This window comes from Erithacus rubecula, assembly GCF_903797595.1.
Source record: "Erithacus rubecula genome assembly, chromosome: 8".
In the NCBI taxonomy this organism is placed as follows: domain Eukaryota; kingdom Metazoa; phylum Chordata; class Aves; order Passeriformes; family Muscicapidae; genus Erithacus; species Erithacus rubecula.
The window spans coordinates 17,484,741-17,499,040 of record NC_136659.1 but is presented as its reverse complement, the minus strand read 5'-3'; the positions used below and the strand labels follow the sequence as shown (position 1 = coordinate 17,499,040).

General features: G+C 39.9%; 1 protein-coding gene and 3 long non-coding RNA genes across 6 annotated transcripts in view; 2 read left to right on the top strand and 2 right to left on the bottom strand.

Annotated features, from left to right (window-relative positions):
* The window catches only part of ITGA6 (integrin subunit alpha 6), a 39,524-nt gene extending 31,499 nt beyond the window's left edge, over positions 1-8,025 (top strand). For 2 of the 3 annotated variants that reach the window (XM_079310292.1, XM_079310290.1), the window contains 6 exons: positions 708-881; positions 1,704-1,802; positions 2,160-2,270; positions 2,354-2,452; positions 2,787-2,912; positions 5,968-8,025. In XM_079310292.1, coding sequence (XP_079166418.1) covers positions 708-881; positions 1,704-1,802; positions 2,160-2,270; positions 2,354-2,452; positions 2,787-2,912; positions 5,968-6,126 — 768 coding nt within the window. In that variant the 3' untranslated portion in view covers positions 6,127-8,025. Of the gene's footprint in view, positions 1-707; positions 882-1,703; positions 1,803-2,159; positions 2,271-2,353; positions 2,453-2,786; positions 2,913-4,238; positions 4,369-5,967 lie in introns of all 3 variants that reach the window. The other variant, XM_079310291.1, reaches the window with a different exon arrangement.
* On the bottom strand, positions 5,863-7,334 carry LOC306804143. Its single transcript, XR_013774808.1, has 2 exons — positions 7,248-7,334; positions 5,863-6,019 (listed from the first exon to the last, which is right to left on the bottom strand). It is a non-coding gene; the product is annotated as an uncharacterized lncRNA (long non-coding RNA).
* A 734-nt stretch (positions 8,026-8,759) lies between the features above and the next one.
* Positions 8,760-10,655, top strand: LOC306804148. Its single transcript, XR_013774813.1, has 2 exons — positions 8,760-8,860; positions 10,268-10,655. It is a non-coding gene; the product is annotated as an uncharacterized lncRNA (long non-coding RNA).
* A 63-nt stretch (positions 10,656-10,718) lies between these two features.
* On the bottom strand, positions 10,719-14,278 carry LOC306804149. The gene is made up of 2 exons (XR_013774814.1): positions 14,147-14,278; positions 10,719-11,036 (listed from the first exon to the last, which is right to left on the bottom strand). It is a non-coding gene; the product is annotated as an uncharacterized lncRNA (long non-coding RNA).
* Positions 14,279-14,300: the final 22 nt, after the last annotated feature.

The window sequence follows — 14,300 nt, the reverse complement described above, 5'->3', positions numbered from 1 at the left end:
AGGGAGGGATCCAAGTTAAAGCAGAACCTGCCTAGGGCCTGCCCAAGCTTGGCTGGTGCACACAGGCAGCAGGAATGGGCTGAGCACACAGCCAGTGCAAGGGGGACTGTGAGAGCCCCTCTGAATGTGAGTCTATTTCACTGTCCTCACCTTCTGCCAAATACAGTAAGGAGGAGACTAAGAGAAATTAAAGTCCATCCGTGTCAATCCTTTACTTCTTTCTCTACCTTGTCCATGCATTGTAGCAGCAGCAGTTAAAATATCTGATTTAAAACTTGCTGGTATGGTCAGTAACACTAAGAAAGTAAAAAAAGCAGTTGAGGAAAAAACTTTCATAATTACAAGAGCAAGAGCTTGTTCTCTCTCTGTGTCAAGAGTTCCTCAGAAACTTGCAGTTTGCCCCAGTTACGCAACTGACTGATTTGTTAACTCTAAACTGGAGCTGTTGTTTCATATGAAGATTAATTTCTAAAACCAGCAACCGGAAGTTCACGTTAGGGAATTCTAACACTTCTATGCATTTCCTTGCTCTCCCAAGTATGCTAGTTTTAGTATATACTTTATCTGTGTACTATTTTGACTGCCTTTCATCTGATCTAAATTTCCTATTAGCTGCGTGCTTAAAACTTGTCCAAATCAATAATGTTTTCAGGAAGAAAATCCATCTAAAAAGTATTTCACAGTTTAAAGAATGTTTATTTTAATAGGTAACTAACTTGGGCAGACCACTGAAAACATTTGGCACTGCTTCCCTGGACATCCAGTGGCCGAAAGAAATTAGTAATGGCAAATGGCTGCTTTATTTGATGAAAACAGACTCCAAAGGCTTGGAAAAAGTGTCCTGTCAACCCGAGAATGAAATTAACAGTTTGCATCTTGCGGTATGTCACCCTGTCTTCTGTTCATGAATTGGTACAGCATGGAAGCACCCCACAGCAAGTGAGAGCAAGGCACGGGAGCTTGCCTCTAGGAGGAGTTACTTTTCATCTTAAGCAGCTCACAAGCACAATATATGATCAATATATCATAATAACCCTGTCAGGAGACTTCATAACAGCTAATGAGCTAATAATTAAGTATCTTCCCAGGCTGGGGGCATTCCATGTACTTTTTTTCAAGACAAAGGGCTTGAACTTAAATTTATTTATTTACAACAAATATAATAAAAAGCAATATTCACAGTCCAGGATTGTGCCTATCTAGCCAAATCTTTTTCCTAAAACGTGAGCTGCATTTTTTTCTTCATATAATCTTAAATTCATATGGGAGGAATTTTTATTTTCCACCATTAAAACTGCAGGCACATACCCTTGTTTTTCTCAGATCATTATTAATTAATATAACTTGCAGTGAGTATAATTAGTATATAGTTAAAAAACCTGCCTCTACTGACCTTAGCACATTCTTACTCTTTTAGCAGATTACCATAATACCCTTTAAACAAAAATAGAAATAACATTGAAAGCTTTATAGATCTAAAACTCCCCTTGTGCTATTACAGAAAATAATCTGTTGGCCTTTCTTTAGGTAATCTCAAATTTTATTCTCAGCAATAAATGTAGGTAAGTAGGGATATAAAATGCTGTCAGTCATGTGCTGATTTTGGAAGAAGAAAACACTGAGCTCTTGTTTCTCTCCTTATATGAATGAAAAGATTCTTATGATAAACTGCTTTTTAGTTTTTTACTTTTGCTTCCTTTTAGGAATCCCATAACTCAAGAAGGAAGCGTGAAGTTGCAGAGAAGCAGATTACAGACAGCCAGGCATTTTCTTTATTCTCAGAAAGAAAATACAAGACCTTGGTAAGGATATTGCATCATCTATATTCTTGTCAGATACCTTGTTCTGCAGACAAAAAAGGGCTTTTCTGAGCTTGGCAGAGCGAAATAAAGTCTCCCTTTCCCTTCTTTTTATCTTATATCCAAATATTAATGCTTTTAAAATTTGAACATTTAAATTATTACTTTGAGAAAGAACTAGGAAAGAGTATCTACATAGTTGCTTACATTAAAATAAGTAATAACATCTTCATTGTATTTTCCCATTGCTGTCAGTACAAACAGGTAGTAGTTCTTGCATTAGGTATGATGTATATAATCCAGTTTTTAATCTTAGGGTGAGGTTTAAACAAATTTACATGTAGAAATGTGTAATTGCAGAGCTGCAGTGTGAATGCACGCTGTGTGGACATAAAGTGTCCCCTGAAGGGTTTAGACAGCAAGGCATCTATTGTGCTACGTTCCAGACTGTGGAACAGTACCTTCTTGGAGGTAAGTTCTCTTACCTGCCCTTTTTGAAAGGTCAGAGTTCTTTCCTGTTCTGTGTCTAATATTCATGTTTTATTTTGGAACAGGAATACTCAAAAATGAATTACCTTGACATTCTTGTTAGGGCTTCTATCAATGTTCCTGTTGCAGCTAAGAATGTTAAACTCACAAATGAAGTTGCTCAGGTAGGTCCAGTGTTTAATGCATATTATATGCATTATGTTTAGTGCATATTATGGTTGAGATTGTTCTAGCTTATCTCCAAAGACCAGGAATGAAACATATTTAAAACAAAACTAGCTGAACTGAGTTTTGAATTATCAATAATCTTTACTTTTTAATGGGGTTGAAAAAATTCATTACCATATTCAAATGATACCAGTGGGAACTTTTTCTTCAAAAACATTTTGCAGAAAACATCTTGCTAGAGGAGAGAGAAGACTATATAAATTGCAGCTTTCTAATTAAACATGTGCCTTCTAAAATACTCCTTCCACCTGCACATTTTCCATCCCTTAGGTGCGTCTAACTGTATTTCCTGAAAAATCAGTGGCCCTTTATACAGGAGTTCCCTGGTGGATCATCGCGGTGGCTATCCTTGCTGGAATACTCATGCTTGCACTGTTGGTATTCTTACTATGGAAGGTAAACTTTATTCATCTGGTTATTTTTTGTTTTCTGCTCTATAACTGACCAGATAGCAAACAAATCATAGATGATCAGTTTCTCAGTTTTACAACACTTGGAATGAAAATGGTTGTATGGGCAGACTTGTTACATAATTGTCAAAAGAAAGTATTTTTAGCTGCAGATGAAACTTGAGACAGATGTTCAGAGGTCATAGTTTGATACAGATGGGTACAGCTATTGGAGGTGTAAAACTTCCTGTGAGCTATTTACAAATGTTGTGGTAGGGCCCTGTTCTCATAATATCAGAAATACCATTAAACTGTTAATAGATGAAAATAGCCAAAAGCACAGTATTAATACATAACCAAGTGTGCTGGTGAATTTCTTATTACTGCTTTTTTATTTTAGAAACCTTAAAGGAATAAATGAAGTGGTATAACAAATGATGAAATATTTAAAAACAAGTACATTTTTTCTAATTACCTTTGTAAAAATGCCAATTATTTGTGGTCCCAAGTATGACAGAGCAGTCCTTATTTTTAGTTTTTACAGGCTTAGGCAGTTAGCATTTGCTGTTATGGTACAACAGAAGTTACTAAGGAAGAGGAGGTGAAGAATATCCATCTATCACTTTTTTTTCTGTGAAACTGCAGCAGTTAGCTTTGAGGAGGTATTTGCTACAGGTAACTTCCCATAGGATAGCTCTGATTTCCTTCTTTCTAAAGAAGGTCCAGTTGCTCCTGCAGCTATTTCAGATGAATGAATACTGGGTAGGCTGTTAGGTTCTAACTACTAGTGTTTTACTGTGCTATTTTTTGAAGGACAAACATTGTACTGGAAAGACAGATATAACATTGGTTTAAGACAAAAGCTTGTATTGAAGGAGTCAGAGCAGTAACTGGTTTTATTCTACACGCTGTGGTTTTGCCTGTCCCATGTACTATGCCACAAGCAGGTTTCTGCAGAGGCTTCCTTCTGCTCGTCACAGCCACCTTCAAGTGCTATGGACATACTTTATTGTAGCTTTTCTTTAAAAAAAATACAAACAGATTCTCTACGGTTATATCAAAATGCCTCCAAAATAATATTCTGAGGTTACTCTGTTAATAACTCAGGTTACTTTATTCTGTTATGGTATAGATCAAGTTAGCCCAGGAAGTTCTCAGGTCTACAAACAGATGAATTCTTGTGATGACTTCTCTCTTTTTTTTTTTTTTTTTTTTTTTTTTTTTTGGCCTGTGAAGGGATAATGGGAAAATAGTTGACAAAGTTAAGTCAGTTTTAATAGATTTGACTTCTTCCAGTCCACAAAAATTGACTAAATACCTTGCTTCCTTGTAGTGTGGTTTCTTCAAGAGAAATAAGAAAGATCATTACGATGCCACATATCACAAGGCTGAGATCCATGCTCAGCCATCTGATAAAGAGAGGCTTACTTCTGATGCATAGTACTGATCTACTTCTGTAATTGGTAACTGATGATATTTTTTAATTTCTAGCTGTGGCACATGCTATGGTTGCAGTGGCTAACTGTGAAGCTTTTTCTGCATAAGTTCTATTAACTTTTGGATTTTAAGCTATCATGCTTGCTCCTTCTGTTGATAGATTTTCAGCTTTTGGTGCATGTGAACACACAGAGGTTTACCCTGGTCTAAACTGCTTCTTATTTATTTTTTTTTTTAAACATGGTGATCTGTTGCAATGGGCTTTTGTATTTTTTTAATTTGTGCTTTAACATTACAAGTAAGTCTTTGGCTTGCAAAATGGGAATCAACACTGTAGAGTTAAGATAGGACTACATAGACAATACATAAATTTGCTTTACTAACCTTTAGTGCATGCTAAAAGGTACATGTTGCTTACATCAGGGAAGGGTTTTCATAATGAGAACTTATTGCTGTGGAAACATCTGTTTTACTTGAGTTCTAAGGTATACTTCTCTAGGAACACACTTTGCTGAAATTACAAGATGCATGATGACTTCTGCTTCCAGCAACCTTTATTCTACCTAAGATATTGCATGCATATACATTGTATCCATAAGTGTGCTTGCAGTCTGGGGGTGGGGAGGAATTCTTTATGAATTATTTCAAAACAGTGTTTATGAAACTATGAGATGGCTAAAGATTTGGTCTTTGCTCACTGTAGTTTTTTTAAAATTCAGTTCCATCTAAGTTCTAGTATTAAAAAAACCCAAACCATTGATGAAACAGGACCAAAAAATCCAGCACCCTAAGTAGTATGAACAAAGCCTTGCTCACTTTAAAATGTTCTTACCCTCAGCAGTATCTAGTGACAGCTGGATGGCACAATGTCTTTTAACCTGAACCTGGAGCCATAAGGATGATCAGTGATCCATAAGGATATAAAACTGAGTGTGTACCAATCATTACCTTTGTAATGTTGTGGCCATAGCTCCCTTTTGTTTTGAAAATCAATTTTAGTCCATTCCTCAATATTCAAATTCAGTTTTTACAGCGGCTTTGAATAAAAACTTGCAGGCCACAAATAAGCTGTTACAGATTTCATCCAGGGTGACTTCCCGTGGCAAACTGAGCAGCCCTCATGTTTCCAATCCAGCATATGTGTAGTTAGTTCAGGTGACTGAAGTGGAAATGGTGCTCTGAAAACCAAGTCCCTTAGGGTAACTCTTCTTGAATGTTCTGGAAATCTTTCTGTAGGTTCTTAAAAGGGTAAATCATGTCACCATACAGGAAGACACTGAAGTACATACCTACCTTTGATTCAGGAGAAGCAGCTTTCCCGTGTCTAGCAGTAAATGTCCTCATTAGATGAATGAGCAGCTTTGTGCTGGAGGGAGTCTTTTTAAGGTATTTGATTACCATGGATAGTCAGAGCATGCCTTTTGTCTTTAACTGCTGCTGAACAGCTAATACAGACCTCTCAGCTCACATTTTTACAGCTAAATAAACTAGATTTTTGGTCTACATACTTCTGTTTTCAATTTTCTTACCTGCATATTTGTGTGAAGGAGGAATTTACTGCCTCTCCAGTTGTAGGACTTTGGCAGCAACTTAGACCTAAAATGCTGTTTTCCTTCTGTGCGCAGTGCGGGTTCTTCCGGCGTTCCAGGTACGAAGACAGTGTCCCCCGCTATCACGCTGTAAGAATTCCAAAAGAGGAGCGGCACATCAAAGGTGGGAAGAGCCAAGACCCTGAGGCAAAACAGTGGTTCACCAAATGGAATGAAAACGAAAGTTATTCTTAGGCAAAAAATGTTGTTTATGCACAAAGTTCAGAGAGAGGTTAAGGTTTTCATTCATGGAATACTGATGGAGTTGGACCTATGAACACTAAAGACATTCACCAATTGATGGTAGATATTACTACTTATATTGAGGCTTTTATTTGCACAGTTAAAATGGGCTTCAACAGACTTTATTTACCTTATTTAATGTCCACACTGCCTCTTCATCCCCCTTAAATCTAACCCACACTTTAGAAAATGCTATGCTGATTTGGGGTCTTTCCTACAACATAAGCAAAACCACTACAGCAGCTTTTTATTGCTGTGATCCTGACTATCTTCCTAGTTATTTAAGGAATGCATGATTAAGGTCAAGATGAGTTCTCCATTGTTCCCTCAATGCACAGTGCTTTATAAACACACAGTGGCCTTATCACACTTTGTTCAAGTATAACTGAAGACCTGCAAGTCTGCTTTAGTCATAACCTTTGCCTGCTGCAGTAGTTAGGGCTTAACAAAAAGCATCATCATAAATTACATGTGCAATGGGTCATGTTGTTTGATTTTGGTTCCTTTTTTTAAGATCAGATAGTGTGATTCTTGCTCACAACAAATATACACAGGTTTTGTTTTTTTTAAGAGAGGCTTGAATATTAGATGTACTTTCTGTATATATATTTTAGTCATTTTTGTATTTATTTTTAATATAAATCATTGTCTTTGACTAACTGGTAGGCCAAAGACTACTGAATTTTTAAATCCACATTCTGGTTTTTGTGTTTGTTTTTGAACTTCAAATTATGAGACCTGAGGCTTTCACTGCATTTTAATGAATCATTGAAGATGCCAGTGCTTTCTAAAATGTAAATATTAATGCAAATGATGTGTATGGGTGCTTTCTTTTCCTGATGCTTGCAACATCAGGTCCTGTAACATGATTTGTATATTACTGTGGACTGTTAAACAATTTGGACACCAAGCTGAAGTAGTGTTTTAGATACCATTTTATACTCACTGCAAGAAAGTGAAAAGTCTTTTGGAAACCTCTTTGCAGCTTCAGAAAGGCTTCCTGGTTGGCAAAAGGCATTGACTACTGCAATTGCTGTACAGCACTTGAAGGAGGCTGTAGATGCCTTACTTACCTTAACTGTTGGGATCTGAGCTGATCCATGTTGAGACTACTGAATTATACCTGAATGTTGAGAAAAGCAGAACCATGCTGTTAGTAATCTCGTTATTGTAGCATAACTGAGAGAATGATTTAAAGAGTTTACTTTTTTATCCATGTTCTAAAGCCTTGGTACTATTTAAGAACAAAGATTTAGCTCACAGTTGTGTATTCCATGTGAAACAAAATTCTGCTCAAAATGTATGCATGATAATTGCTTGTAATATGAACTATGCAAAAACCTCTTGGTACTTTTTTCCCTCAAAGGGTAAAAGCCTGCTAGGAGGACAGTTGTCAAATATTTTTACCGCTAACTTTGAATGTGCCTTCTTGGAAGGTGTGGTAACCTAAAAAGTTAGGTTTAGTTAAGAAAAATGAGCCTATTAAACTAGATAATCTCAGTGTGTAATGACCCTGACTTATGAACGCTTATATATTAATTCAGATGTTATCCAATTTTTGAGCTTCTAGAATCCTAGCTTATTTGCTTAAAGGCTCAGCATATCAGAAACCAGGCTAATCAGGGGCTAAGAAGCTTGAGAAATACCCCTAAATATAAAATCAGATTGTGGCCGTCATCTAAGAACATGAATGTCTTGGCAGTGTTAAAGTTCTTGAAAAATATGTCATGTCACTGGTATATTTTTATCTCAAACTTTTGTTACACCAGCTAAGAATGCTACATCATTCCATGATTAGAAATTACCTGTGGATATTTGTATAGAAGTGTGAAATAAATTTTTGTAATTAAAGATGGTCTTGGTAATGGTGATTTTTATCATACTTAACTGATGTGGCCACAGCTCAGTTCCCAAGAAGACCAGGCTGACAGTGGCAGGCTTGAACAAGTTCTCTCTCAGCACTGCTGCAGCTCTCACTGCCCTGCTCATGCTAGGGGCAGATAAGGAGCAGCAGGAGATAAGGCACAATCTCACACTCACAGGCTGCCTGCCCTTGCCAGCTCTGCTAAGAGTCAGAGCACAACACGCCAGCTTCTACCTGGGCACGGCTCCCCTCTGCACTCCTGCTGCCCCGGGGCCCTTCCATGCCAGCAACCTCCTGAAAACTTTCCTCAACAGTGCCTCACAAGTATTTGAGTAAGGAGTGGAGATGAATACATCCCCCAAAATTGGTCAAGGACTGTGCATACCCTATTAGTACTTAGCAGTAGAAATGTGATATTGACAGTCAGTAACTGCAGGGTAGTTTTGAGTCCACTAAAAAAGCCCTATGAAAAAGCTAAAATTATGCAGTGAAAAAAAATCCCACCAAACCCAACAGACAAAATGTGGCTCCAACTCTTACACTGGCATGATTTACTCATTGTTGCTAAAAGGCCTTTTGATGCAACAAACCCTGAAGATGAAGGTTAAGCTGGATGTGCTAGGCCACTCCGTTGTTAAGGCCAAGAAGCTTCCAGAAGTAAAATCAGAAAATGGCACTAGCCCCTTCAGAGCATCTCAAAGATAAGAACTCATCCTGCTTTTATTAAACAAGTGCTGACCTTTACATGATGGCCACAAACATTTGTCTACAAGAAGACAAAATACCAGCTGGCAGAACAGTTAAGTAGCTGATCATAGATTTGTACAAAACTTACTATTATATTTGACTTTATATATATGCTCCTATATACCATACACATAATAGTACTAGATGGAGTATATACCATCTATAGAATGGTACAGCACTATAATAGTGTATGAGTACAGAATGTATGCATATATTTGATATATAAAACTTAATGTTTGCAGGATATAGTGTGTGTTTTATATCTATATAAAAATATATACTATATAGTCCAAGGTACAGAAACAGAATGTTGGTAAACTCTAATACTTAACTGTTGCAGCACAGCAGAGATACCTTATGAGAGAATATAGGTTTCAATTTAAGGATGCAACACAGCTCAGATTCAGTAGCCACCTGTCCATAAGAGTTATATGTGGAAAAAGAGAGGCAACAGGGTGCTCAGTTGGACACAAATCAGGAATCAGCACGTGAAGTAAAAGGAAACTTCTTAAAGGGGCACTGAACCACCAATCTCCACAAAGCACCCTTGTTGCAATGCTGATGATCGTGGCTGCAGTGTGTCTCAACTCCACAGATTGCACAGAACCAGAGAGCTGCTCATGTTCAACAGCTGCAGTAACTTCTCCCAGCACAGAGCAGGCAAGAGTGTCAGCAGTTGGTGTGCAGAGGCCAGGAGCCCAAGCTGTGACAAACAACCAGGCAACTGCAGCCGGTGCTCTGAGCCAGCAGAGGCCTGTGGACGTGCTTGGACGTGCTTCAGTTGCCTTGCCAGACAGCATGCCTGCGTGCCACAAGGAGAGTGGGAGCAGTGTATTTCCCTAGAAGAATTGTGCAATCAGTTGCTTCAGTTTTTATCCCAGTCCTCAGACACCTTTCAATGTCTGTCTTTCCAGGCCCCAGAGTCATAATTCATACTATACACCTTTTACAGGTTCAAAAACCTTGCTGAGTCTTATGTGTGAAAAAAATACAGCAAAACTCCTTATCCCAAAAGACTGCTGCTGTAATGGGCCTTAAACCCCAGCTAAGGTGTGACATTGTCACTATGAAGGGGTTGGGGACCTGCAGTTTGCATTTTTCATATTGCAAGGAAGACCCCTTTCTTCCTTTTCTAGCTCTGCAAAATAGTTTGCAAGCAGCACCTTTTCAGAGCCTCAAATATCCCAGAAAACACAGAGAACAGATTTTTCCAAGAGGAGGTATCTTTGCTTCTGCAGACCAAGGTAACCCCCTCATCACTGATACACAATGCTAACTATGTATTTTATCCCTCAATCCCAGTGTCCCGGGTTTTGCTAGGAACACATGAAATAATGCAACTGGTAAGTTAATTAAAAGAAATGTTTGCAGGATGCAGTTTGGTTTCTTGATGTGGAGGGGCCCAACAGTACCCCAGTGCAGAGCTGACAAGTGCATCACTGCCAGCCTGCTTACAAGGCACTCTGACCAATTCCAGCTTAGCAAGGGGCAGCAGTAAGAAAACAGCCACCCTGGACCTGACCACAGATCCACCCGGACCAGCATCCCACCTCTGACAGCTGCTGAGAGTTGTCCACAATGTACACAAAATACTTTGCTGCTCCTGTTCCCCAAAAATGTTAATGCTGAACTTCAGCAGCTGTGTAGTATATTTTTCCTGTATCCAAAAGACATGCATAGAATTCTAAGAGTATCTCAAATTGGAAGACACTCATAAGGGTCATAGCTCCTCACAGGACTACCTAAAACTAAACTGTGTGACTAAGAGCATGCATGATAATCACAGAATTTCTCCAACTGACTCTTGATCTTGAATCACAAAGCTGCACATTGTGAATTTTTCCAAACTCCACCATTTAATTATACACTGGATAATACTAAACCCATCTGTTCTTAGTTTGATAACTCCTATAGAAACCATATTTTTGACCACATTTTTATATATATATATATTAAAAAAAGAGACCAAAGCCAGATAAACCAGTGTAACCCTAAGTCTTTGTCTAGCATAGCAAAAGCTCAATTTACTGACAAAAAACTAGGAATGAAGACAAACCTAAGAACAAGAAACAATTTGTGTAGGTTAAGTACACAAGCTGAAAAGAGACATGGCTAGATGGGCCAGGTGACTGCAGGCATTGCAGCCGAGCATATAAACCACTGAAAGAAAAGAAATAAATATTCTAAAGGATATTCACACCTGGCAACTTAAGCTTTTTCCTTAATCTGAGCTGTACCCACTTTGGAGGACCTCAAAGAAAAGGAAAAGAGCACTAGTACATGCAGCACCCAAGAACTGATGACTTCTATTGTCACCTTAACAAATGAGAAAGTCTTTCTATGTAACAACCTGCAATATTAAAACTTAAAAAAAAATAAACTGAAGTTTTACTAAACATTGTTTTTTTCAGTTCTTTTAAAGTCTGAATTACTCTGTCCCATTTAAATTATTGATCCAGATGTATTAGAATTTAAACAACATCAATAAGTGTGAACATGAGTAGGAAAAATGTAAAATAACAAAAGTAATACATTTGTCCTTTTTGCTTTGCATAAGAATTTACAGAAATTAGTGCATTAGAGCTCTGGCCAGTGTCACACTGGATCACATTAGAGTCCCCGGAATTCATCAATGAGAGAAACAAGTTGTAGGGGAGAAAGAACATTCAAAATTTTCTCCAATATTCTAACAGAACATGTTTATGTGGGTCAGGATCTGAGATCCATTGTTTAAACAAGACAAAGAAAACACCATTAGGTAAACAGAGAGGTTCTTCTCTGAACACAGCATTTAAAGAATTATCCATAATTCTTTTATCCAGTTACTTCTGTGACTGCTCATCCTGCACAACTTTTCCTGAGAAAAGTGCTCACTGTTTACGTGACTGTGTATGGTCTCTAGCTTACAATGCACCACGATTTATTTAACCTCTGGCAGCCTTTGCCACGTCTTGTGCCTGGGGACTGCTGTCCAAAGATAACTTTAGGCAGAAGGCCAGTTTTTAAGGCATGTCAAACAACAAAACAGTAATATATACATCTAAAAGATGAAGCCAATCCAGAGCCATCATAAGAAATTGCAACAGTTTACAAAGACTGGATGTAGTGCTTGTAGGCACTGCTTTAAACTAGTTCTGGCTCACTGCTGAGAGACCATCATAAAATGGTTTTGGGCACAGCAATTCTCAAGTGCAAGTTCCAAACTATTACAAACTTGAGCAGCAAGAGCTCATCCTTGGGTTCCTGGAGTGGTCTACAAGCAGCAATAAGCAAAACCTGCCAACAAGCTGTATTTGTAGAAGTCTTGCAGAGACAGACAAGTTGTCTGTTCACCAGTTAGCCACCACTCCCTGGCCAGAGCAGAACTGGCCATTCATTTTTCAGCATAAAGATTAAGGCACAGTTGGATTACAAACCAGATGAAAAAAGCAGTTTAATCCTGCTTCATTCTCACATACTATTGGTGCAGTTACTGCTTAGGAACTGCATCTGGAGGCTGACTGAATCAAATATTTTCTGTATTTCAATGCAACATTAAAAAGAAATAAGACAACCTTAAACGGGGCAATCCAACAAAGCACTGAACAGATTCGTGTGATTGCTGTATCAAAACTGCTCTAGTGGATGCCCTAGGATATCCACCCCAATATCATGTCAGAGACAAGCCACAGGTACAAGGTTTGTTTAAAGGAAATCAAACAAGATTGAAAAGCTGACTTAATAAATTTATGGGGCAAATACAATTACCCACAATAAAAAAAGCAAATGAATGCAGGGCATAATCCACTGTTGATACTGTTTTCTCTTTTCAGGAATGGCACCAGGAATGATGCCAACACATTTCCAGTGGAGATCAGGTTAGCCATCAAAGGATTGCTTATGCTTCTTGCAGGAGCAACCACTACCAGCATGAACCAAATTTGATTCACACATCAACAAGCTCCTCACAGGCTGGAGACCCTCACTTCTTTTCTTTATTTTAATCACTATGGTAACCATAGTACATTCCACACATATATATATATTCTTCACTGTAGGTACAATCTATTGTTACTGTTATAAGGGAAGATCATGAGGGCACCTTGCTACTGAAATGCACAAGGTAAATTGGGATAATGCTTCTTACTGAATACTGTTTCAGTACGGTGTAGCATGGAGAATAACCTGACGGATGGCACTGTTGAAGAGGCCTTCCTGATACAAATTATTAACATTTAGCAAAACCATAATAATTAGGTAACCGAAAATTTCCCTCAGTATTAACCTGTTTGTAGACAGAGAAGCACGAGGTGACCACGCTGTCACTCTGTGGGGCACCATGAACTGGCTTCAGACAGGGGGGAGCTGTGATGGTGCATTCCCTGCCACTCCTCCTCAGGCCTGCTCTGTGATTTCAGGAGTTACCTCCCTCAGCTGCAGTGCAAATGAAACATGGGCTTTTCTCCCCCAAAATTTCTGGTAGCTACAAACTTGGTTTATGGCTAGGATGGAAACATATTTTTGAGTAAAGCCAAGCATCTCTTGACTCCAATAAAGACAGTAGCAAGAGAGGCCCTTTGCACCCTCCCACACCCCAGCAGGCTGTGAGCAGCACCTCTCCAGGTGGGACACACCTGCAGCTCATGAACCCTCAAGCCTGCCAAACTGGAAAACCATCCCTCTACAGCCCTCAAGGAGCAAATCTTGCCTGTTGAGAAATGTAAATGGATTCGATGTATTCCACTGAACTCAGGGGGAACTCTTCTTAGTAACTTTTTACACAGGGATAGAGGCACCCACCTCTGTGCCTTTGTGTGAATTATGGCCTATGTAGAACTAAGAGAGTGAACCTTGCCTTCAAACTGCTAGGCCACGACGTTAAACTCACTTCAAATATTCAATGATAAAAATAGGTATGCGTACCAAAACAAAGGTAGGAATTATTGAAAAATTCATATTTGAAAGTAACTATGTGCTTGCTTGACATAAGTAGCTAGAATTGTTACAGCAAGCTACAGGTGCGATAGCGAGCTGACACACGGCTGTCCGAGCCCGCCGATGGCCCGGGTGAGGCTCTGCCCTCCCGCCGGCCCTGCGAACAAGGCCGGCGCTTCAGTGTTTCTGCAGTGTCCCGTTCCAGCCCGCGGGCACGGCGCCGGGAGCCGAGTCCCCGCCGCCCGCCTCGGCCAGGGGGAGCCCCGGCTGCGCTGAGCCCGCCCGGCCGAGCCCCCGGGCCCTCAATGCAGGCGAGAGCCGCTGGTGCACGGCAATCTCTCGGCCGCGCCGCGGCCCCGGCCCCGTCCCCGCACCCACAGCCCCTCCGGCCCCCTCACGGCTCCCCGCCCGTGGGAGGGCGCACCCGCAGCCCGTAACGCCGCGTACCTGTCCGTGCCCGGGCTCCTCCACGAAGCGAGCATCACCTTTTCCCGTCGGGCCCTCAAGGCTCCGGGGGCCGCCGAGCGTCCGCCGCAGGCGCTGCCGGCAGCTCCGGGCACCCCCGCCCCGCTCCCTCAGAACCGCCCTCTGCTCCACGCCG